This window comes from Embiotoca jacksoni, unplaced genomic scaffold (assembly GCF_022577435.1).
Source record: "Embiotoca jacksoni isolate LCO1_2020_lvr unplaced genomic scaffold, fEmbJac1.0.p SCAF_11, whole genome shotgun sequence".
Lineage (NCBI taxonomy): Eukaryota > Metazoa > Chordata > Actinopteri > Embiotocidae > Embiotoca > Embiotoca jacksoni.
In genome coordinates, this window is record NW_027185241.1 from 9,511,689 (window position 1) to 9,535,702 (window position 24,014).

At 40.3% G+C, this 24,014-nt stretch overlaps 2 protein-coding genes across 4 annotated transcripts; one reads left to right on the forward strand and one right to left on the reverse strand.

Moving 5' to 3' along the window:
• Positions 1-4,938: 4,938 nt before the first annotated feature.
• On the forward strand, positions 4,939-16,452 carry LOC138194355 (uncharacterized). Of its 3 annotated transcripts, none has more exons than XM_069143026.1 (8): positions 4,939-5,004; positions 10,081-10,141; positions 10,638-10,664; positions 11,575-11,607; positions 12,340-12,405; positions 12,560-12,628; positions 12,844-12,886; positions 14,085-16,452. In XM_069143026.1, exons 2-8 carry the CDS (start codon positions 10,090-10,092, stop codon positions 14,128-14,130), a joined length of 336 nt encoding a protein of 111 aa, XP_068999127.1. In that variant the 5' UTR covers positions 4,939-5,004; positions 10,081-10,089; the 3' UTR covers positions 14,131-16,452. The 3 variants fall into 3 exon arrangements, with proteins under 3 accessions (XP_068999127.1, XP_068999128.1, XP_068999126.1); XM_069143027.1 differs by lacking the exon at positions 4,939-5,004 and adding an exon at positions 6,158-6,243; XM_069143025.1 differs by lacking the exon at positions 4,939-5,004 and adding an exon at positions 7,223-7,303.
• Positions 16,453-16,468: 16 nt separating this feature from the next.
• fxyd5 (FXYD domain containing ion transport regulator 5) lies at positions 16,469-23,904 on the reverse strand. The gene is made up of 10 exons (XM_069143024.1): positions 23,699-23,904; positions 22,222-22,267; positions 19,265-19,348; positions 18,926-19,063; positions 18,791-18,838; positions 18,344-18,409; positions 17,901-17,930; positions 17,747-17,821; positions 17,591-17,636; positions 16,469-17,131 (listed from the first exon to the last, which is right to left on the reverse strand). The coding sequence occupies exons 1-10, from the start codon at positions 23,807-23,809 to the stop codon at positions 17,107-17,109; spliced, it is 669 nt and encodes a 222-aa protein (XP_068999125.1). The 5' UTR covers positions 23,810-23,904; the 3' UTR covers positions 16,469-17,106.
• Between the last annotated feature and the right edge of the window lie 110 nt (positions 23,905-24,014).

A 24,014-nucleotide genomic window follows, 5' to 3' on the forward strand; every position in this document is an offset into this window, starting at 1 on the left:
AATGTATTGTACTCACTGGTGTCAATTAATATATGAATCAAAGTGTAGGTATAGTTTCCTTGAAACTCAAAAACGTGTCCATCAAAAGTGTAGAAGTGGGAACCTCCCAGTAACCAACACTGGCTCTGGACACATGGCTCTCCATTCTCACAAATTGTATTATCAGAAGCTGAAAGAATAAAAGAAAAACAAGTATCAGATTAATGGGTTTATAGGTAGAAAACAACTGCTGAAAATGTATGAAACTGCTGCAAAAAACTAAATGGATTAATATAGTTAATAAATAACAGTTCTGGGTTAAAGTACAAATAGTCTATAGCTACCCAAGTGAATGTATTTGTATTTATTGTCAATGAACTAATTTGGCTTCCCCCCCCCCATCTTTTGTGAAGCATCATATTCAAATTTCATGTTATGAGGTTAAGAAAATGTATTCTTAAAAAAAGTGCATCATCTTATGACAAGCAGTACAAACATGCTGACGTCCTCAGGGTGAGGGGTTAGTTTAATTTAAGGTAAAATATCAGGACAGAAAAAAATAACACCTCTGTGGTTGCCAAAAAGCCCTGACAGAAAAACAAAGTAGCATATGCACTCTAATGCAAGAACTGGTGCTGCATGGTGCAGCTGGATGAATAGCACATGAGTAAACGTCCCCCAATCCAGCAGAACCAGCTATTCCTACCTTTTCTTGCGCAGCCCCAGGTATTGTTAAGGGTGCAGCTCTGTCCCTCGGGACAAAAGGCTGGCTCTCAGCACATGGTGGCAGCGTCAGAGCAGTAAAACTGCTCAGAGCATCCCTTATCCACAATATGAGCTACAGAAAACAGTGAGTCACTGTGTGCATTACCTAACTGTTCTAGAACACTGAGCAAACCCAGGATAACACAAAGGCCTCAGATTTTGTATTTAGTCATGTGTCACATGCACAGGTGAGGCATATGCATGTTTGGCCAGGATATTAGTGAGTCATGTTATTAACAGGCTTTTCACACTTGTTTAGCTCAGGGTTTGGCATCAACTGTGTTTATTACTGAGCCTCCCATTTGTCATAACACACATCCCAACTGAACCAGTAGGTTTATTAGAGGTTAAACAATTAGTATGTTTTAGGCCACATCATATGCCAAACATATTTTTCACTTGATTAAGAAAAAAAAAAAAAAGAATCACAATTTTAATGATAAAGGGGGAAATTCCTGTGAGTTTAATAATCTAGCCACTGACATCATAGTAGTGTCCATGGTAGAAGCAACCATATTGGTCCGATCTGACGCAAGCATTTCCACTCTCCATGTAACCAGATTTATACTGACACCCCTCATAACAGGGCCAGGGCCGGGGGATATCGGATAAAATACCACAGGACTCAGGGCATGCATCAAAACATATATGGTAGTAAGAGTTTTCAGGGCATGCGAATGCTGTAAGAGGGGGGAAAAAAAGGCTTTATATACTGAACAGTTGAGCTAGCCTTACATCAATCTGGCAGCTTCCCTGTACAGAGCTTGCCAGAGTTTTAGCAAGTACAACAGAAACAAGTATGCAGACCCATTTGATTTATATCCACTGGCACTTCATAACAGACTAATGTAACAACACATGTACATGTAAGAGGGTCAAGATTAATTATAGTCACAGCAGTTCTCACCTCTCCATGGTTTGACCTTGGCTCCTGCCGCCTGGCATGCAAAAGTGTACTGTCTCAAGCTGCTGCAAAAGAAGCCTTCATTACTATTAGACAGACACAGGTCTTTCTCACAGTTCTGAAACAAGGGTTTTGGATCCACAGTGGAGTGGCATCCACTGATCCTGCAGAAGCAAGCAGCATTCCACAGAATTTATCAGATGCAAATAATTCAGCCGTCACAGAGCTGCACACTGAACAATGATCACATTCTTTGTAGCAGTTCATTTCAAGTGGCAAAAGTGACCAGGAGGATGCAAAGATGGAAACATCACTTGCAAAACTACCATTCAAGCTCCGTTTGCCATCTGTTGTAACAGCATTGATATTTGTAGACAAGCCACACATTTTTGTATGGAGGGCAGGAATTACTATTTGGATCAGATTAGGCCCTCCATAAGTAACAACAACTCTGTTGGCTACAACACGAGTCAGCATGCCATAATGCAGTATTACCACGTGAGCCAGTTGGACAGGAAGACCCCTCAGAACACCATCAATCTGCTAAATTAAAATACTGAAGTTACAATCAAAGCACACTAAACAGTGTGTATTTGTAAATGTGCAGCTACTTACCTTTAGTTTTCCCAAATGCTCCAATGACACATTCACTCCATGGACCCTGATGTGCAGCTGACCTTGCTGGATAATAACAGTGGGGTCAGACTCTTCTCCATCACAAACCTGTGATAGAACATAACTGCAGCTTGCCATATTAAAATCAAAGCTATGTCCGTCATAGCTCCTGAAGTGTCTGTCACCCATGACTGTGAATTTAAGCGGCTGTAATGTTTGACATGTCCTGTGGCCATCTTGGATGGCACATTTTGTTCCATTTGTACAGTTGAAGTTGTAGCCAACACAGACACAGTGGAGCTGACAGTGCTCATCGGGGTAGAAGCTCTCGTGAATTTCATGGGAAACCCCGTCGTGAATGCAACCATAGTGAAAGAGTTCGGTACACATTCACCACCACTGTGGAAAAACCCAGGTTTGCAGAAACAGCCTTCTTTGCATTTTAGTGAGAGGACTTGGGCTTTCTGCACAGTCAGACGTGTGACTGGAGCTCAGTTGGTATTCACCGTTAGGTAGGCAGGAAATACCTAGGAGGCAAAAAAAAAAAAAAAAAAAAAAAAATGTATGGTTACTTACTGCAAAAGTTGGAAGCCCTCCATTCATCTACTATAGCTCCCATTTCTTGACATACAGCAACATAGCTTGACAAAACCTGACTTAAGGTAGTCTGGTTGCCATAACAGAGGGCATGAACACAGTTATCATAAAAAAAATCTTGTGGCTCAACTGTTTGGTAGCAGCTCTGGAATGTTCCATTTGTGTCCAGTAAACTTCCACAAAAGTCTTTTCCCTGATAAAGAGATCTTGAGAACTGCAACCCGAGGTGGTTGTAAGTGCATCCACACATTGATGTTCACTACTGATTTGCCTGCATCTAGTGGCCTGAGAGATATCAGTTCCGTCTTCAGGGATCAGATCACCATGTGGCTTGCCATTAAAATTCCCACACAGGGCACATAGAGTACCAGAGTAGATCCTTGGCATTTGAACAGTGAGGACATGAGAGTTGTACGTCACAATAACACCAAAGTCAGTCTCTATGCTATGTCTCTACTTTGACAGTCCAGTTATGTAGAGCTTTACTTTACCTCGACTCAACACAGATGGAAAACGCAGTAACAGACCTTTTACCTGAAACAAACATAGAAATGTTTACTCTGCAAATAGAAAACAGTTTGACTAGTTTCACAGCAGTAAATAAATTAACCTACCTTAACCCAGTTACTCCAATCATTTGACTGTTCAATGGAATAGCCAGTGACCACCATTTTAACACGATGAAAGGAAACATTGGTGACATCCTTTATCTGGTTCTGGACCTCCACAGTAAAGTATTCCAAGTATCCCCAGGTAGGACAGTGAGAAGTAAGCAGATGTGTACAGTTGCTATTGACATCCAAGTTATGTCCATCAAAGGTGGTAGTGAGGCTGTCCTTTGGCCATGCACACCCCTGGCCCATCCATCTGACAACCCAGGACTCCATTCAGAGCCTTGCACACTTCCTGGCAATGAGACTGAGCACACATAACCTTCTTGGATGTAGGATGGCAGACACATTTCTCCTGACACTGCTTGTCGATCTAGAAGTTATTTTTGGGGAGATAGTAGGAACTTTGGTGGACACAGCCACAATTGCTATGTGGTACACAATTCCCACGGCTCAGCAAATATCCCTGATTGCATTGACATGACTCCACACAAGGCACCGTGCAATTAAGATGAGTGTCGGGGTTACCACAGGTAGCTGGGCATGCAGAACAACAAATCTCATAGTGGGTGTTCATAGGACATGCCATAGCTGTAAAAGGAACAACACAATCTTAGCATTTTCTTTTTCAGTAAACATTTAAGAATATACTAAAAGCTTTTTGAAAATCACGGCAATGGTTCTCCAGTTTTGGATTGATCACCATCTGACTGACAGTAGTCTGGTTAAGGAAGTGAGTAATGGGATAGTAGCTAGTCCCCCAGGAGGACACATCTCGAAGGAGGCTGTGGTCACAACCAGTCTGGGTACAGAATGAGGCGAGGACTGTGACAGGCCATACAGACATCACACTGAGGGTGTGGGAAGAGTGATCACTGCTCTTTCTCACTGATGACAGCAGGTGAATAGTCTTTGACTGACTAGCAGAGAGGAAGATGTGATGCATAAAGATACTTTCCAGAACCTTTATAGTGATTGAAGCCCAAGCATCAGTGGCTGTGATTGTGACTTGATAAATAAGATTTGCTGTAGGGTCATTATGCAAGGGAAACACCATCAGAAACCTCCTCCCAGGACTGGCCCCAGAAAGGCCTGCAGAGAAGAACAAATTGAGTTACACTTTATTTTTCAACATAAAACAATTAAATATGCTCCCACATCACAACTGCAGGATATGTGCATATAGAGCGAACAATTACATGATTAACAAACAAAGATTAACTACCCTGACAGCAGCAGAGGACTTTATGACAGCAAACAACACACCAGCACTAAAGTGATTACTGCACATCTACTCACTGAGAGCAGAGAATAAGTTTCACAATAGGCACAGCAAGTCTACTTGTAGAACAGATAAGACTGGGTGGTGTCATATTTCGACAAGCTCAGCAGCCAATGAAGAACAGCTTTGAGTTCCTGTTTGAGTACACCTGTATTAATGTGTGCACACACTGGCAGTTTCCATGATAACAAGGATCTTGGCGTGGAAGCAACAACATACCAGAAGTGTAAAGAACAAGATCTCATTTAAATGTAAGTAAACCTTTTAGCCAATATTCTGGATGAGTATAGGTTTTGCTTCAAACTGCATTTTTTTGCGACATGCTCACTTTTTTTTTTTGCACAAGTATATAATGTATGTTTTTTCATTGCAAAAAAAAAGTCAAAAAACTTGATGAAACAACAAGGAAATAATCACATTTGAACAAAAGGCAAACTGATTGTTGGTGTGGTGTTTCTGTTTTCAAAATACGTTGATTCACATTTAGATGCATACACAAATAAATACTAAAGATTTTCTCAGGACAGCTATTACTGACAACAGTTCCCTCCCACAGAGCACAGATTAGTATCTTTTGTTCCAAGGGTTGAAACATAGCCACATGCCATTCACTCAAAACTAGACAAATAGAATTTCTCAACAGCGGCAGAACAGAGCAAAAGACTAGTGCAAGCTGGCCAGCCTAAGTGAAGAAGGGACAAGCGTGCTGCAAAACAACAACAACAACAACAAAGCTTTACTCTGCCGTTTGTGCAAATGACCTTTGCATCTAGGTGAAAATGAAAGCCCAGTACCTGCAATCAATAGCCTGTAAGCCACTGCCCAAGTACTAAAAGACACAACTGGAGCAGCAGTGCAGACTGCATTACTGCATTGAAACAAGACAACTCACATGGACGGAACAACAGATATTGATTCTGTTTTCCCTACAAGGAATACATTTTGGGCTCGTTGCATGCCTGGGGAAACTAAACATCCAAACCTATTGAGCGAGCGACACACTGCCAGAGACAAGGGGAAGATGGTAAAGCTGGCCTGTTAGCGCGCCTGTGCTTGACGCATATTAATGAGCCGCTGTGCTCAAACGTGATAATGAAATCATGGCGAGTTCTTCTCAGTATCTAACCACATCGTTTTCAGGAAACTGTCTTCATAGCTGTTATGAAAAGAACAAAAATAAATAGGCAAATGTACCTCCCACTGCAGCTGAAACAGACGCAGGTTTAAGGGGCAGTTCGGCGTTAAATGAGGTGGCTGTGAATCCCCTTGCACTGTAAGTGAGAATAAAGTTGCTCTGAACTCGGCCCACACAGCAAGCAGACAGCTTTTCCTGTTAACGACGCGGCTTCAATGTGGCTCATCTGATACGGCAGCGGTGAGTGCGCGTCACTTTTCAGGGAAGAAACGACGATAGAGGAGCTTAATGTGGAACTTTAATTTCCCCAACAGGAGTACACATTTTGCAGTAGACCTGTCTTGCTCCTGATTTGGTAGGTTATTGGAATTTGAAATGTTGCTGTAATAATACACAAATACTGCAAATGAAAATGTTTGCCGGGTATAATGAGCTCCAATCATGCAGCTTGAATGTTTTTCTGGTACTACCTCCATATTTTTCCTTTCTCAGTTTTTCTGTCTCTCATTAAGTTCACCTGTGTTTGTGCGAGTTTGTCAAATGTCCTGCTCATGGAGAGAGATTTACCTCGAAACAACAACAGTTCTGGTTGTTATTCAGTGTGACGTTAGTTTATTTTATCAGTTCAAATGTGCCGACTTTTTTTTTTTTTTTTTTTTTTTTTTAAAGAAACAGGTGCTTGAAAAAAAAGTGACTTGGCACACCAGCAGCACCCTTTTATCTCACTTCCTTTTTGGATGAGAAATTAGTCTGCAAACAAATAACAAAGTCTGCTGTTGTTAATCAAGCTGCCTGTCCTGAGATTGTCAGAGATGGAGCATGGGGAGTTTTCATTTTAAACATTTTGTGTTGCTTGTTTCTTTGAGGAGTGACAGAGCTGCGTTACACATAGATTGGATTTAGGAAAACCTAAATGTGACAGGGATAGGTCTTATGATAGTGTTGTTAACAAAACAAAGAACAAACAGCTTTGTCTCCATCTGATAAAAAGTAAACCTGAGGTGTACGTGCCCAGAGTCCTGTGTGTCCTCATTCTGGTTGTTGTGTTTTGGTAACAGTATAGAGGCTGAAAATACCAGCATTTTGGTGCAACTGCAGAATCATATCTCAAAGTCTGTGCTTTTTATATATATATATATATATATATATATATATATATATATATATATATATATATATATAAAACTCTTTTTTTTTTTTTACACAAACGTATAGAGGGAGTGGGGGAAATACAGGATATGTGTCTCTAAGAAAGCAGTGCGTCATTGTCAGACACACTCTCATATCCTCTTTTACCGGCCTCAACACTAAAAAAGTCACTCGCAAGCCATTAGCACAGGAAATAACTGCTTAGTTGTCATACTCATTGTTGATCCGTGGTGGATTGCTCACTGGCATGCATGGCACCAACTGAGGTATTGCGTTTTGCTTCATTTTATTTTTATCATTAGTTTCCTTGTCACTTTGTTTGCAGTCCAGTGGCATAGCAGTTACGTGTGGGGAAAAAAAAAAAAAAAGATTTGCATCAACCTCATTTAGACAAACAGCAGCTATTGAGATGGCAGAGTTGAGTAAACATTTCAATAAGAATGTCTTCTGTCTTCACTGAACCAAAATAAGCATCCACTTTTAGAAAATTGAATGGCAATGAATAACAAATGATTTGGGTGCTTTTTCCTTCCTCACTCAGTCTGTTTTTGTCCTTACTGTTGTCTTTTTAGAACAAGTTGGTTTGACACGGCATAACGTTTTTCAGTGCTATACTTTTCCATCCTTCTCTCAATTTTTCTTACTTCTATTTGTTTTTCTGTGAACTCTGTGCCACGGTAATTCTGATATCTTTACACATTTGTGATCGTTATCACTGGTGTCACAGTCTTGTCAGTGATGCACAGTGGTTGAGCAAAACAGATAAGAAAGAGCTAGTCTGTAGCTTCTGCAATTCGGTAATTCTGTTTTCGTAAACCTTTCTGTTTGTATTTTGTTGACATAGATTGAACTGGATGGCTTGGAAGACATGAAATGCGTTCATTCAAAATTAACCCTGTTAAACAGGATTTTGGTGTTCTTACATCTACTAACGTGGCCAGACAGGTATGAGGTCTAGGGTTAATCCTGTCAGTGGATAACTGCATTGGGGGAATGGGAACAAAAACAAGACATATTCACCCTGCAGCAACAGTATAGTATATGCCTGTTTTGCAGCACTGCTCTCTAGTTTCAGGATTTGTTGATTCCTTCATTTACTGTTTATGATCTTTGCATCTCTAGCCGGAAGGCAGCTGGCATGTCTACTTTATAAGCAAGCCACTGGTTATTATATGTTGCAAATTGCGTGTGGTATTAAGGAGCAAATTCAGTCGCCATTCAGACGTACAAGAATATATTACTCAATTTGAAAAATAATACTGGCGTCAGGAGCCATTTTGATACAGAGGCAGTGGATTGGGTTGATAAATATTTCCAAATTGGATCAGCTTATTATTTCGCCCAAAGCGACTCTGAAAAGCAAATTGGATACAGAGGGGGATTTTATTTGCAGCTTCTTAGGTTAGTCGTGTTTAGAGATTTACTTCAGCTATTCAAGAGGCCAGAACAGCCCACACTACACTCCCTCTCCAATCAGCTTCAGCTGTGTGATTAACATCTTTTTTTCCCCCAATAAAATCAACCAAAATAGTTCTCATTGCTGTTCTGCCATTTTAGCATGAATATAATCTTTCTGTAGACTGCTGTACCCGCACTTGTGCAGCCCTACATGGTGGACGTGTGTCTTGCATGATAGATTGAACACTTCAACTGCCACAACAATATTTATAGACGAGATTACAGTATATGGCCAGATTCCTGGTGACTAGGACTTTTCATAAAATTGTCAAAAGCCTTTATTGCAAGAAGGAAGCAATGTTTACTAATCTCATTTCTTAATGCAACCCACAGCTTCTTTTTCACTTCCATTGACCAAATTTGGTAGTTTGAATCCACTCGCTATAGAAAAGTGCACAATCCACTTCCATAAAATGTAGTAATGACAAACAGTAAGTCAGTGGCTGCTGTAAGGGGTTTAGGGTTGTTTAGGGGTTTGCTCTTGTCCCTCAGAGCCCTGTCTGATCATCTGTACCCTCACAATGTGGGTCACCTCAGTTCTTTCCACATAGCCATTAATTATGGAGGAAACACGGACACAATGGGCATGGCTAACAATGAAGTATAATATGTGACAAAGGTCAACAGGAGAGTTCCCTGTGTACAGTATCAAACGCTGCATGAGTGACTATAGGTTCCTGTCGCCAATTTCGGTGGCTAAATGTGACCAATGAGGACTCATCCGGGGCCTCAACTGGAAGAGAGGTCATTCCCATGATTTCCCATTTAAAAATATCAACAGTCATATTGTGTTGGTAACAGCTGGGGCTTTGTTTGATGGGCAGAGGACATCTGCGTTCCACATCTATGTGGTGCTAATGGGGAACGGAGGTAGGGTTTTGTTCTGGGCTCTGTGCCATGAGGAAACTGTACGAGTTTTCCTTCAGAACAACACCCACAACACGCAAAAAATAAATGTTAAGTGTGTCACTTTATCCTGGTGACAAAAGGTCAAATTGACAGATTACTGTATGTTCAATTTCAATTTAGCTCAGATTTTTCTTTCCCAATTATCATTCATGACAAGAGTATTGCTTAGCAGGGTAATAATAATAAACAACTAAAAAAAGAGAGAATTATTTACTTCCTTTTTGTTCTGACAGTGAAAATCATTCTGGACACTTCTTTCTCGACAACTGTCTTGGCACCCAGGCTTTGCATAAGGAGGGGAAAATGTTGACTAGACACTTGTTGACAACTGAGCGTCAGCGCAGTTTTTCTGCTGAGCATTATGGGAAATAAGGTTGTCATTCTGACCCTCTTGCCTCCACCCATCTCGGATTACGATCTAGATTTGCATGCATATTTTTAAACTAGTTAAAACCGTGCAAGGACTGGTTGGCTTGGAATTTGTAGTTTTCCACTGACGAGCAGTATGTGATCCTGAAACTCAAAGTACCCGACAAGCCCCAATAATAGACAGCCTCTCTGCTTTCCATCACACCCTGTCTCCAAAAACCAAAACACCAAGATTTCACACACATCAATGTCTGAATATTAATAGCAGGTATTTTTAACTTTTTTTTTTTTTTTTTCTCCCCTGCAGCATTTGAAGATGATGCGATTGCTGTTCCTGTGTCTGCTGCTACTGCTGCCAACTGCTGCTGGTACGTTCTCATCTCTGTGACGCTTTCAGGTGATAAACATCTAATCAGGGTCTGTGGGTCCCTGGGACGGCACGTTTTCCTCAACTACCTACATATGTGCACTGCCTTTTTCTGGGTGCAACCGCATTAATGTATGCACTCAGCTGAATTACCCAACCACCTGAAAGAGAAAGTGCTACAATTCGCACATACAGTAGACGAATAACATCAAAGAAAAACACTCACGGTGAAATTAGCAACAGTTTCCTAATGGCTGTACTTTCTTAGCATAGAATATGTAAGAAAATAACAGCAGACAGACTCATCAAATGTACTAAATACAAGCATGCACTTAAACCGTTAAACCCACTGTAGCCTGAGTACTTATTGTGCTGTACAGTTCATATGCGCATTCTCTGGTACCATTGTCTTCAAGAGAACTGTGAACTTTAACATTTAAATTGTACTAATTTCCCTGGTACATAACTCTAATTTTTTATTTTTGCAACTGTTTCAGAGGATATTGAAGGATCAGCTAATGACGGTATGTAATGCATTCATTTTTGGAGTAAAATAAAGAAAAACAACACCCCTTATGAAGCGTCTTAACCCCTGGGCACAGGTTGTTGAACTTTGAAAGGATATCAACAAATAAATTGTAAATGGTTCTCGTACGATGTCAATTCAGGGATAAAAAGTTTGACACAAATTTGTTTAGATTAAGCCTTCTAGATCAACCGAGAGACTACACCCACACGTAACAACAGAGAATATGTTTCGCAAAGAATTATCACACTGTTAAGTTCTGATTTGCTTTTCTCTACATGTTTCTTGTACTATTATTATAAGTTCCAATATTGCATCGTTGTTTTGACTTTGGGTAAGCTTAATGGGCTTAAAATGAACTGGTGAATTCCATGTTTAATGGAACAACTTCAAAACCTGATGTAGCTCCATAATGCAGCCTGATGGGTAAAAATAGGATGTCATTTTCCTCAGTGATCCTCATCCATCTTCGCATTTTTACTCACTTTATCCAAGTGCACAACAGGAGCTTCATGATTTTTTTGTGACAACTCATTCACTGCTCTCACGTTTGGCTCTAAATGTTTTTTTTCTTCGTCATTTTAGTTCTATTATTTACTTAGTTTCGGTCATTTGTTTAAGGTTGTGGTTTCTTGTTTGCAGTTTTCTTGTTGTCTACACCACAGTTTAGATTTCTCATATGGCTGTGTACAATATTGATTTTTATTTATAGTTAATTTTTCTTTGCTCTCAGACCTTTTTACTCCAAACTGACTTCATAAAACCTCAAATCAATAGTGTTGCTAAAGATGAAAGGTGTTATCTATAATGGAAGAACTCTTACACTGTTATTATTTGAAAGTGCTCACACTAAGAACCTGCCTTGCTACACTGTCTTTCTAAGCGTCTGGCTTTTCCTTATTCCACAGATCTGGATGATGAGGATTTGGTCAAGAAAACTGGTGAGTTAATGACTTTATTTCTCCAGAGTGGATAGCACAGTTGGATCGTGTAGTGTCTTCTGTGTCATATGCACAAACACTGTAATGGCAGCTGTCCTGACGAGAGTATATGAAGGTTATGGCCTCTGTAATTATTGTCAGTATGTCAGCATTGTGTTCTAGTCCAGTGAGATGTGTGAAGGGCTGTGGCCCCCGTTGGCTTTTACCTCCCCCCAACTATTAAGCCCTGAATGGAATCAATTAGCTCTCTAGAGAGGCCCTGTGGATTCTGCCGAAATGTCAATGAACACGTCGACATCTCCGCCATCCTGTCGGTCAGCTAATCAACATTGGCATTCTCATTCTCTCTCCGTGCCTTTCTCTGTCACTCCTCATCTTCGCTTTGATGGTCATTTGATAGAATTACAGGTCTGTTTGCAGCAGGGCTGCAGCCTGGCTGCTGTCAGAGGAGCAGCAGTATTTCTGCAAACAGCCACAACCTCAACCTTCTCTGTCTTTGTAGACTCAAGCACATAGGCTTAATTCAGGCTTAGGCAAACCTTTCAATTACTTCAAGTACATTTTAAATATCTTCACAAGTCAAAAATAATTCCACACGTGATTTAAGGAAGTAGTGCACCATTTTTGTCAGACAAGACATGTTATACGGGGGGTTTAAATGTGTTGTACACCTGAAATCAGCCTAACTTAACAGCTCTCTCTTGTTCTGTTTACCATGTGCAAAAATCGCAGTTGCTCGTGAGGTGGACATTCCAGATTCAAATCTGGACAAAACTACTGGTGTGGATGAAACCTCAAGTGAGAGAAGTACTTTAATTATGATTAGTGATAATGTCTTAAAAAGATTTCAATATTACCATGTATGAATGATCCATAATATAATGCACTTATATTATGGATCATTGCTATGACTGCTTGTTTAAATGCCAACTTTTCATATTTTGTCTTTTAGATCAGCTCACCCTGATTGTCATTGTTGTAGCTGTGACAGTGTTGACTCTTTCAGTCGCAGCAATTGTCGGTAAGTATTCTGTGTTTTGTTGAGACGTACTGCAGTGAAATGGTTCCTGTTACATTACCACAGTTGATAAATGCGCTGCTGTAAAGCCTCTCAGTGCTTGGCCGGAATCACTGTAGTCCCTGTGTGCCTTTTAAAGCTGTTAATACTTAAGCAAATATGAACTTTTCTCTTGCAGAGATGTGACCTTTTTCCATTTTTTTCTCTTTTACTTGCAGCCATAATATTAGTAAGACGCCAAATGCACAACCGGCAACAAGGGTAAGGTCAAAGTACTTCACTATCAGAGTTGATATTTCACATTTTCATTTTCTTATGTATACATAGTATATTTAGTTGTTTCTTTTGTATCCATGTTCTTTAGTGTCAAACTCAATTAAGAAGAACACATGTATTTTGTTCTTATGGCCTTCCTATGAACACGCGCTGTCAGTGTCTTGCCGAGAAATTCCTGTTTCACTTTACTAGCTTCCAAGTGACAGAACCAGTCTGGTGGGTAACAGCTTTCCTGCTGCTTTGCCAGTTTTCCCTACTTCACCCAACTCATCAGCATCAAAACCAGAGAAAAACAAAACCAACATCCACCCATTTCAACCAGTCTGGACTTGTACAACAATTAGTATTACAGTCTTAAGTCATGCACCGCCACCAGAAAACACTCCCCACCTATCCATCTTAGCCATCAAACAATAGCCTTAAGACAGTGCCGCTGGCTCTGTATGACCGAATGGGACAGGACCTAACCTGTTCCAAAGCTTACCTCATGAACTGAGGCCTGAGTAGACAACTTTACCTCATGACAACAATTGGCCAACAGCAATCAAAACGGCCTAAACCAGTTATACAGAAAGACTCCCTGCTCTTGGCCTCCCTTCCATACTATGTCTATTTAACTGCAGTTAGCTGTCGCAAGACTTTTTTCAGAGTAATCAGTTTCTTTTGTTCTGGAGGTGCAGTATAGCATGACCTGCAGGTTGGGTCACAGGGTTGCAGAGTTCAAGTTAGTCTCCAGAGATCTTCAAGCAGCAGGAGAACAGCCATTGTGGAGCAGACACCCAAGTGAATGTGCAAGGGTTAAATTCCTCTGCAGGATTACGGGCTGCCTCCTGGGGCTGCAGTCAGCTCTGGCAGTGTTTGGTGCTGACTGATCGCTCTGTTGAAAAGAGGCTTAATCACACAGCAACCTCTGGCTTGTTGGATCAACAGTGCCTTGCCAGGTTTATAAGTCCCACCTGGGGATGAGCTGTGTTTTTGAGGTGATGCAGTCACTGTGCACCTGTCAAAACCCTGCAGCATGAGGCAGACATGTCGTCTCCTGAATTCCGCCACACAGTGATATGTCTTGTGTTTTCTGTTACAAATCTGAGAAAGAACCTAAAAATATCTTAAAGTTGACATACTTTTGCTTTGGCCCTGTCTCACCTCACCTCCTGTGGCCTGTCCTCAACTCTTTCCTCAGGATCTACTCAGTGCCGGCAGAACAGGACCAGAAAGGGGCCGTCTAGTTCCTGGCGGAGCAGCAGCCCTGTAACACGCATGCAGGAAAGAGAGGAGCAATGCATCAGGCTATGTTATCTCCTACTCTTTGACTCAGGACAGTTAGACCTCTTTGCACAACAGCCTGCTTCTCACTGTTAAGTTGATTTGCTCACTCCTACACAACCTCCTATACATGTAACATATGCAATGTGATTTTTTTTTTTCTTTTCTTTTTACTGTTGTATACTTTTGTCTTTGTCCCAGCCGTTTGTACTACACATACACACAATTTAGCCAGGGACGTTTGGAACACATTCAAACCTTCTAATTGGATTCTATTTGAGGAATTCAAATCAAAGCCAGTGAATATGGCTTGAAGCTTCTTTTGTTTAAAGGGATAATTTAGCACAGCTAGAGCTCCCCCCTTTTTTTACTGCCTGAAACAAGAAAATATTCCCACCAGCTATGCAGCAAAACTGTATTTGCGTTTGATTTTGTGCATGTGGAACAGACCTGTCTGTGTGAAATGGTTGTTAAGAGACAAACCATGCTAATCCACACTAAGCCAGCCCAGTGCTCACTTCATTCTCTCATTCACTTGCCTGACATCTTCTGTTCCTGGCCCATTAGAAGTGACAGGAGGAAACGCAATAGGAAAATAAAAAACCTGTTCCCCTGTCTTGTGAACCTCAGTAAAAAAAACAAGTCTGAAAACCTTCTTGCAAATTAATCAACCACCATGGATGATGATGTTTTCTTAGCCTCCTTTTTTTCATTTTGAAATGCTTTCACTTTAGTCTCGCAGATTGTAAACAGCGAATGCTGTGGATAGTTAGATTAATGCCTCCCACACTGGCAGAGAGAGGCTTGGTGTGAGAGAGGGATAAAATCTTGCAAATTAAAGTAGGATGATTGGGGGGGAAATACCAAAAATACCTTTGTTTCATTCACATGGAGCATGAAAGATTCCCTAATTTCATTCAAATCAATTCACTCATGCCATGTGAAGGAAAGCACGCTACCCAGAAACCTAAGGAAGTTGCCTTATTTGATTGTTGTCAGCAAAGGTTAAAGCAGAAGGGAATGTACCCTGTTTGCCGTGTTACTTTTTTCTTTTGTGCTTCATGAAGATAATGGATACAGGAAATGGCTACATGGAGTTAAACACTGAATTTGTCAAAGCAATATTTCTCTTTGCTCCCTCTCTAAATCTTGCGACTAATCTTGCCACTGGGGGCAAGGCTTGGCTGAAATCCAGCCAGGCATGAGAACAAAAACATTGTGCAGTCGAGTCTTTATCACAGTGTAAAGGGACTATTGGTTTGTGCTTCAGTGCCATCTTAAAAATTATGCTTCTAAGTTGATATAACAGACAAATTGGTGGATGTGATTATTTTTTTTGTGCATTTGTTTTACTGTTCATATCTGAGCACTGTACGTACAGTATGTTATTTTTCAAAAGCGCAGCATTGCCTAATAAGCCCTCAATATATCTCAGCATTTCAAAAGGAGGGGAATTTGTCAACAATTACAGTACAAAACATTTCAGTTTTTATTTTGATATGTGTATCTTCTCATTTACTGATACTCGCCATTTCTGTAGGACACACAAACTACAGGGTGACAACATTTGAGTGCACTCAATTTGTCAAAAGTGTAGCATTGCCTAATCCAAAGAGAGTACCAAAGTCCATGTTTAGACCACAATTCCCTCTTACTTCCACTTGTTAAGCCTCTCAGTTCTGACACTACTCGTGTACAGTAAATGTAGCACATGCGGTTGTAGAGCTATAATGTATGTGGAAAAGGTTATGCTTTTTTAAATTTAGTTATCCGTCAAAGCTAAAGGTATTGTATGTCCATGCATTTATTCTTGCTTTTTTAATATGATATATTGTAAGTATTAAAAAACTTAGCGCTATGCACCGTGTTTCTTGATGGAAAAAAATAGATATATTTGGATAAATGTTTTTTTTTATATATCTATTGACTTTTAGGGTTTATGTCCCACTGTGGGTGGAAGTTGCTTAGAGCCAAAAACTTTTTTTATATATATATATATAATATATATGTATTTTCACATCTCCATTGCAGCAAAAAAAAAAATCGAATTGACACTGTTAAATACTTATATTCATATATGCACTTTCTATCCAGATAAACTCATACATAATTTTATGTCAAGGACAATGACAAACGGTAATATCATGAATTTATTGTGGATGTACAGTTGCAGTCAGCATGACTGTTTTGATAGCAATTAGAGCAGTGAATTATACTGTACATTGTGTAGCTTTGCTGAACTCCGAATTGTGTATATTTTGACATTAAATACGTTATAAAATGTTCTTGTGCCAATGGATGTTTTTTTTTTTTTTTTATCTCGAGTTTTACTCGCTTGCAGGCATTGAACTACCAAGAATCTTAGACACTCGCTAAACATGAGTTTCTGTTGAGGTTGAAGGTGTAAAGAGTGTGCAGGAACTATCAGTAAGAGAAAGTGACCCAGCTTCCCTTTTATATCCTCATGGAACAGCGAAAAGTGTTGTGTGAGAGTGTGAAATACGAGATGCTACGGGGTTATTCCTCATAACCTTTAATAATAATCCTAGCTGTGAGACCATGCCCATGGCTATGTTATCAGTTAAATACAAAGGTCATTAGGAACAAGCCTGCTTCATGGCTGAAGGTGTGATTAAAATATGAAGCATCGCTTCATTATTTGCCAAGATAAATAATCACTTTTAGTTGACTTTTGCCAGCTATAGAAATAACATTTGACAAAGATTAAACAGGTGATGGTTCCCCTTTTTTCACTTCTCGGCATTAATCATGTTTTCTATGTTTATTGTTTTTCTATGACATGGTTACTAAGCAGCATACAGTCTCAGTCCACATGCACACACACGCTGCCAGGTGGCGTGTTTCTCTCTTGAGGGACTCCTGGTTGGTTTCTTGCTGCTTTTTGCTTTTTTAACTGTAGACATGCTCTCTCTGTCTCCTTATCCTTGGACCACTTGATATGACCTGGAAATAATCACACACAACCTTTTAAAGAAGCAAGCACTATTATAGCAATCAAATAGATTTATCAAGTATTAATGAAGAAAACAAAGTGTGGTTTGCAGTTTTTGCAGGTGGTGTTTTGCGATTTTGCCCAACAAAAAGCTTCATCATAATCCTTTTGATCTATTAATCATCACAGAGATCTAGTAGGCATTCTGTTGAGCTATTATATGTTTGAAGTGACTGATGGTTTGCCATACATCATCCAGCCATATAAATTACTTAAATCACTCAACTGCAGTTTCCCAACAGCATGCTATAAGCATTAATAATCTTCATGCAGTGGACTGTACTAGAGTAAAATATAATTTCTGTGTCAGCTTTCATTGTCTTAGATTATTTAAACACAAGTACACAAAATTTGAACCTTAGCAAGAATTAAATGACAAAAATAGAACTGTTATGGCTGTAAATACTTACTTCGTTGGCCTCTTGTGACACTTTGGCAGCCGACAGACCTTCCCAACTAAAGACAGAGGTAAGCAAAAGAATGATACGGGTGGTTTAATGTTACAAGATATTATAGTAACAAAAAAAACCTCCAAAAAAATAGTTTTCAGATTTCCAGATACTTACAGCTAATAACTGCTATGCCCAGGATGAAGAGTAATGCAGCAATGCCTAGTCCAGCATGTCGCAGGGACTCATAATCTGTACATGTGAAACACAAATACTCAACAATGCACGACAAGTGATGACACAAAAAACATTGACAAGAGAAGCTTCTTACCATAGGTGAAACCTTGGTCCCACTTCGAATCTATATGAAGCATCAGTAGAAAGACAAGTATTGACTTAAGTTTGACTGTTGAACAGAGGAAGCAGCGACGGGAACAAAACCGAAAGAGGATCAACTGGGGAACAACTGTCAGAGATGGCATGACAGATCTACTGGCCTCGCTGACATGCGGTTGATGGTGTATCAAAACCCTATCTGTGGTAAGCCAGCCCAGCACAAAGACACAAATATCTTATCTCCTCTTGCATAAGGTACAATCAAGCATTAATCTGTTGGCAAGAGAGGAGGTGAGGTGCTCTATTCTACCACTCCGCCGTGAGTTTTGTTAGGAAGACAGGAAATTGTGATACTGTCAGTCTGCCTTGAGATAACAATAGAAGTGCAATGCCTGTGGCATTTAAGGTAACTACGGAAGAGGGAAAAAAATTAGTTACCCCAGGCAGCAGGTTTAACAGTTGTGTATTTGGTGGTTTTGTCAGGCGTGGATGGGGAGGATGTCACTGTGGATATTGAAAAAAATTGTAAAAACATTAATTCCCTTGACTTGAAAAAACATCTAGCCCCCTTTCCCCCCCTGTATTTAATATTTATATAGTCCAATATTTATAATACACAAGTTTATAATTCAGAAGCTTTTGGATATTGGAAGATATTTTTCTGGGGAAACGTTATCGCCTTATCTTTGCCATGTCCGTACATAGTTACTTTTTATTAAAGATGCATTCCTATGTTTGACTCAATTTTTAATTGAATTTCTGAATATATCAGTGGAATGACTCAGAGAAAATTTAGGCTGACACTTTTTTAGGCATATCAGCACTCTCTCTATCTCAATGAGTCTATAAACGTGTGTGTGTGGGGTTGGGGGAGGGAGTCGTTACCTGGAGTGGAAGTGAACTTTGTTTGTTTTGTTGTCTCTGCCCTGATAGCTAAAGGTAAATACATGATGAAAAATAACATTAGGTTAAAGAGAAATTATGGGTGTTGCATACAGAGCTAATTACACACCAGACTACCTGTTGAAGTCTTAAACTCTGATGCAGTGGTGCTATCTGAGCTGCTCATGTTGATGTGTCGCTTTGTGGTTTGATCTGCAAGGGAGGTTTCCTGGGAGGAGTCAACATCTCTTGTGACTCGAATCTCCACACTTCCTCCTATTACAGACAGAAAGCAACTGAATTAGATACAACTAACATGTGACCTTTTATTATAAGATTATATAAATTTGAATACAAATAAAGACCCCCCTTTATCTTTATTCAAGGACTAAGCAACTAACATGTTAAGAGTTGGGTTCTAACATTTATGTTAATGGTCAGTAACTGAAATACGCTGGAGACTGAAAAGTACTGTACCAGTGAAAGGATGAACAGTGTCTGTATTACTGGTGCTCACAGTCTCCTTTTGATCTGCAGTTGTGGGAGCCTGAGCCCTTGACACTATGGGGAAAAAAGAAAAGAAAAAAAGACACATTTCAATCACTAAAAACTCAAGTTGATGACATGAAACTTCACAGCGAGGCCTCAATAGAGTCCACTTTACTGGAGAAACAAAGCACTGTGTTGTTTTACAGCCGTGATTTCCTCAAACAATGCTGTCATGTATTCCTGGCAGAGGCCAGACTTCAGAATGTGTCTTGCCATGCAGGGGAGAGAGGCCTGCAGATGCACTGAGTATGTCACAGTAATAGTCCTGTGAGTGGGGCTGTGAGGCAACCTCTGCCTACAACAGAGCTGGATTGTTGTGTAAGACTACAGGACAGAAGAGCCGTTGTTTGTTTACTCACTCAGCACCTTCCAATTAGGGCTGTAGCTCCACAAAACCTCTACTTTCTTGGGCTACTGCTGTGATGCGAACGACTTTAATGAACCCGTATGAGGGGACTTGATTAAGAGGAGTATTGATTTATGGCTTACTAGAATACTTGTAAGTTTTGATTTGTCAGATATATTGTGTGTATATAGAAACATTTATTTAGTTTATAGTGTTTATTGTGAACACAGTATTATCTCAACTGTCACAGGGTTGGACATTCAGCCTGTGGCTGCTACGCAAGAGGTGTTACAACTTTTCAAGTTGCATTATAATGTATAGAATTATTACTACATGCTCACACTCATGAATATTGAATTATTTTTGCTGTTAAATACACAACTCTACCAATTTGACACCTGACAATCAGTTTTTACTAATAAATGAGGATTGCTATTCAGACTGTGAATAATGATATAATGTCCCATGTGGCTCTGGAAGAGTTTTGTCAACTACGAGAAAAACAACCCTGATGATGTCATTCATATGGCCATTTACCAGGCAGGTAGGGTCCAACTTGGGTCTTACTGGGGAAAAAAATTAAGAGATTTTGCCTCGATTTTGGCCAATAATTTTAAAAATTGTCTCTCGCATATCCCCTAACTTCATGGAGGTGATGTACTAAATTTCTGAGGAAATAACGCATTCTTCCTTAAACAAACAATATGTCAAACTCAGAAGTAATAAAACACACCTTTACTAACACGGTATGGACAGTAGCCTATGGTGGCAAATGTTAGATAATCCTGCCAAACGTTAGTCATATCTATGTTCAAAGGGTTCTATGTTGTCGAGCTCAATATACTGTTACACATAATGGGGGCCTGAAAAATATCTTTCCCGCCTCTGTATTGGCTGAATATTACACGGACTATTATGGGTAGTAAAAACATTATTGATCATATAGGTCACGTCAGTTATGGGAGCGCATTTATAGACACAACAATACACTGCAGACATCCTGCTGAGAGACTGAAACAGGAATCTCTCCGTAATAAAACACCCGACATCACAGGAAAAGAAATTTGGACTTTAGTAAACAGATCAGACTTTTACAAACAGTAAATAAAAATACCCTGACAGCTGTCATTAATACTCAGCCTCACAGAGAGGACGGACGCTGTGGATCAATGACTTACCTGCAGCTGATAAACTGTGAGTGTGAAACCTGTCTGACGTGAAAAAAAGTTGCTTCATATTGTCATTAAGCCTCCCGTTACACCCATCCTCTCTGTGTCGGGCAGATTCATTAATGAAGTTACCGATGATGTGCCTCGCGCGTAAATGCGCACAACTCTGTCTGTGCAGACGCTCGTATGGCTCCCGTTGCTGAAACTATGAAGTTATAGGTCGGCCTGTTTAATAAACTCAGAGGAAAGACTCCTACAAACAGCTGGACGCAACATATTACATTTAAGAACGTTTTTGTTTTTTTTTGGACATTTCTGTTCGTAAAAATGTTAAATTGTAGAGCAACAAGCGGTGAGAGAGCAACGTGACAGAGGCTGAACTATACATGAAAAGTGATCCGTGATGTCAGGATGATCTGCGAACTTTCCACAACTAAAAGGCAGAAAACTGATATTTTTTTGCTCTTGGTAATCTTTATGAAGCACTTTATTGGTGCTGAAATGTGTGCAAATCCTGATGTTCGTCCCGTGATCACAGTAATCTTCTGTAACATGTTTTTTCCAGGAGGCGGTTGCTCACTTTCACCCTCCTGTCCTCATATTTATCGACATGAATTATATATGCGCATCACATGTTAAGCTCAAATGTACAACTGCCCATATCATCATCCCTGAAGGACAAGTGATGTGTGGCAATGAATGTTGCTGCCACAAGGAATTGTGGGAAGGCCCTATCCTCTCATTCATGAGATAGGAAGCACTGAAGCTCCTTTCCTAAGCATTTGAAAAATTCAAACAGCTCTTAACACAGCTGCCACTTATTTACTTCCGGGTCACGTCACTCACTTAGGAACCTTCCTAAGCCAGTTGGACTATTCATTGAGTTAGGGTTGAAAAAGCGAACACAGGATTCCGGAAACATAAGATCTGGGGAACATCAGACCTGTGGAACATAGGGTTAGGGTTGAACTGGGCACCAAAGGACCCTGGTGATCAAAGGAACCTGGGACCGTAGATACACACCCGATAGATATTGCCGTTTAACTGACATTGAGTTAATTTGCCGAGTTCGTGGGTCTTCACTACCTGTAGGCCCACTAGTGTAAAGTTGCGCCAGCTTGTGCTTCTCATGTTCTGGCATTCTCTCAGGTCACAGTTGAAATACCATTTTCTCTAAATGACAATTACCTAGAAGGCAATTTAAAAAGCTCTTACCACCGTTTTTAATAGTATTTCACAAAATCCTCAAAATATTCTGTCATTTGTGAGCTAAGTGAATCAGTTGTTCAGCAAAAAAAAGTTACATGGACTAATTTTAAACTCAGTGAGCTAATCCCGTCCCCGTGGAGATTTTTTTTTTTGCCACTCACCTTTTAACATGAGAAACAGGAAGAAGATCAAGGAAGCCAAATTAATCTAAAAGAAAGAAGACACCATGTAAGGAAAGACAGTGAGTGGATAGTGGAGCATTAATTGTAAATTAGATTGTATCTCAACTATTCTCTTAAACAGTGTGTCACCTTGAGCCATTTTAACAGTCTGTGATTATAAAATTGAAATAACCTCTAAAATCTTCAAAGTAATTCAGAGCCACTAAGAAACGCAGGTAACCACATGGTGACTGATCATTATACCATGTGCATACACTCTGATGTGCGTGTTATAGGATTGGAGCAGATACACCACATTCAGACACAATGTTTTCTCATTAGTGCACATAAAAACACTGTTGATTTATACAGTATTTATCCAGTCATGGTAATTATCTTACAGTTGTTTGGCCCGGGCATGAGCACAGTGTGGATGTACAAATTATGTAATTTAAGGAACTGCCTAGATGATTGAGGCAAGACAGCATTCACTCTGGAAACTTCTGTACAGTGAAAATCTAGCAGATGGGAGGGCGTACTGATTGAGGTTAGCATCACATGCACGTTTCCTTCCTTCTATAGCACGCAGGCAACATCACCCACACTCCTCACTCAGCTTGACAGAAAACTGATTCTTACTTTGAATGTCAGACTTTATAGGAAACTTTTTTTTTCTTTTTTTTTTTATACTTTTGAAAATGAGCGATCGAGGCCACATTAGTGTGTATGCAATCCTCCCACATGTATCTGGGCTGAACTTTGTGGTACTATAGGTCTAACTTCATCATTTGTGAGCTGTCACCAATTAAAAGAAAATGGCATCTGAGGATGTGTCAAAACAACTCACTTTAACATAATGGAAATCCTGTACAGGTGAGCAGCAATCTCCGCTTTAGCGGGAAAACATAGTTCTTCCTCCCCCTCAACATATTGCCCATAGCTTGAAGCAAAACACTATATAAAAATATAACGGGCAATAAAAAGTATCCGTTATGGTATGAGTTTATGGCAATAAGAGAATAACAACTGCCAGGCAGGTACGACAGAGACAGGTGGGTGACAGATGGAAGTCTGGGCCAGGGACTTGGTTTGAATCCACCCCCAGCAGAAAATGAATCTTGGTCTTTGACCTATCCTGGTGGCAGCTCATCCTCCGGGCTGGGAACAGTGTGACAGGTGAACGTCTGTGGCCATCATGAGCTTTGACAGTTCAGATTAGCGGGTCATGCCAATCTTCATTTCACTCCGGAGCATATGTCAAGATGAGACCTGTTTCCCCTGGGCTGTACAGGCGTCCTTCCCTTCCCCTACCCTGACCCCCCCCGCCTGTTTGTCACATCTAGCACTCTCACTCACTCTCCGTCTGTCTGTTCATCCATTTGTCTGTCATCCTCCATCAATCTCCTTTCAGCTGGCTTGGCCCAAAACACCCCATACCCCAGGATATTTAGTATTGCTTCCAGGCCATTATGCTTACCTTAGTATCCATCGTGTGTGGTGCCTGAGTCCAGAGATTCATCCACCGTGCTGTCCTCTGTATGTCACTTCTGAAAGGCTGATGAAGAAGTAACAAACCAACCACACCCATGTGCTCTCCACCACCACTTCCTCATCCAATTGTCTGAACCGTTTCAGTCTTTCACTGTCGCTCTTTCACCCACTCCTTCTCATGGCATGGCCTCCTCCTTCTTGTTGTTCTCTGGCCGCCAGTTTTTCACTCTTCCTTTGCTGATATCTCTGTCTGCAGTTCAGCGGAGTCTCAGCGGAGTGGCCCGTCTTCCTGCCTTATCCAT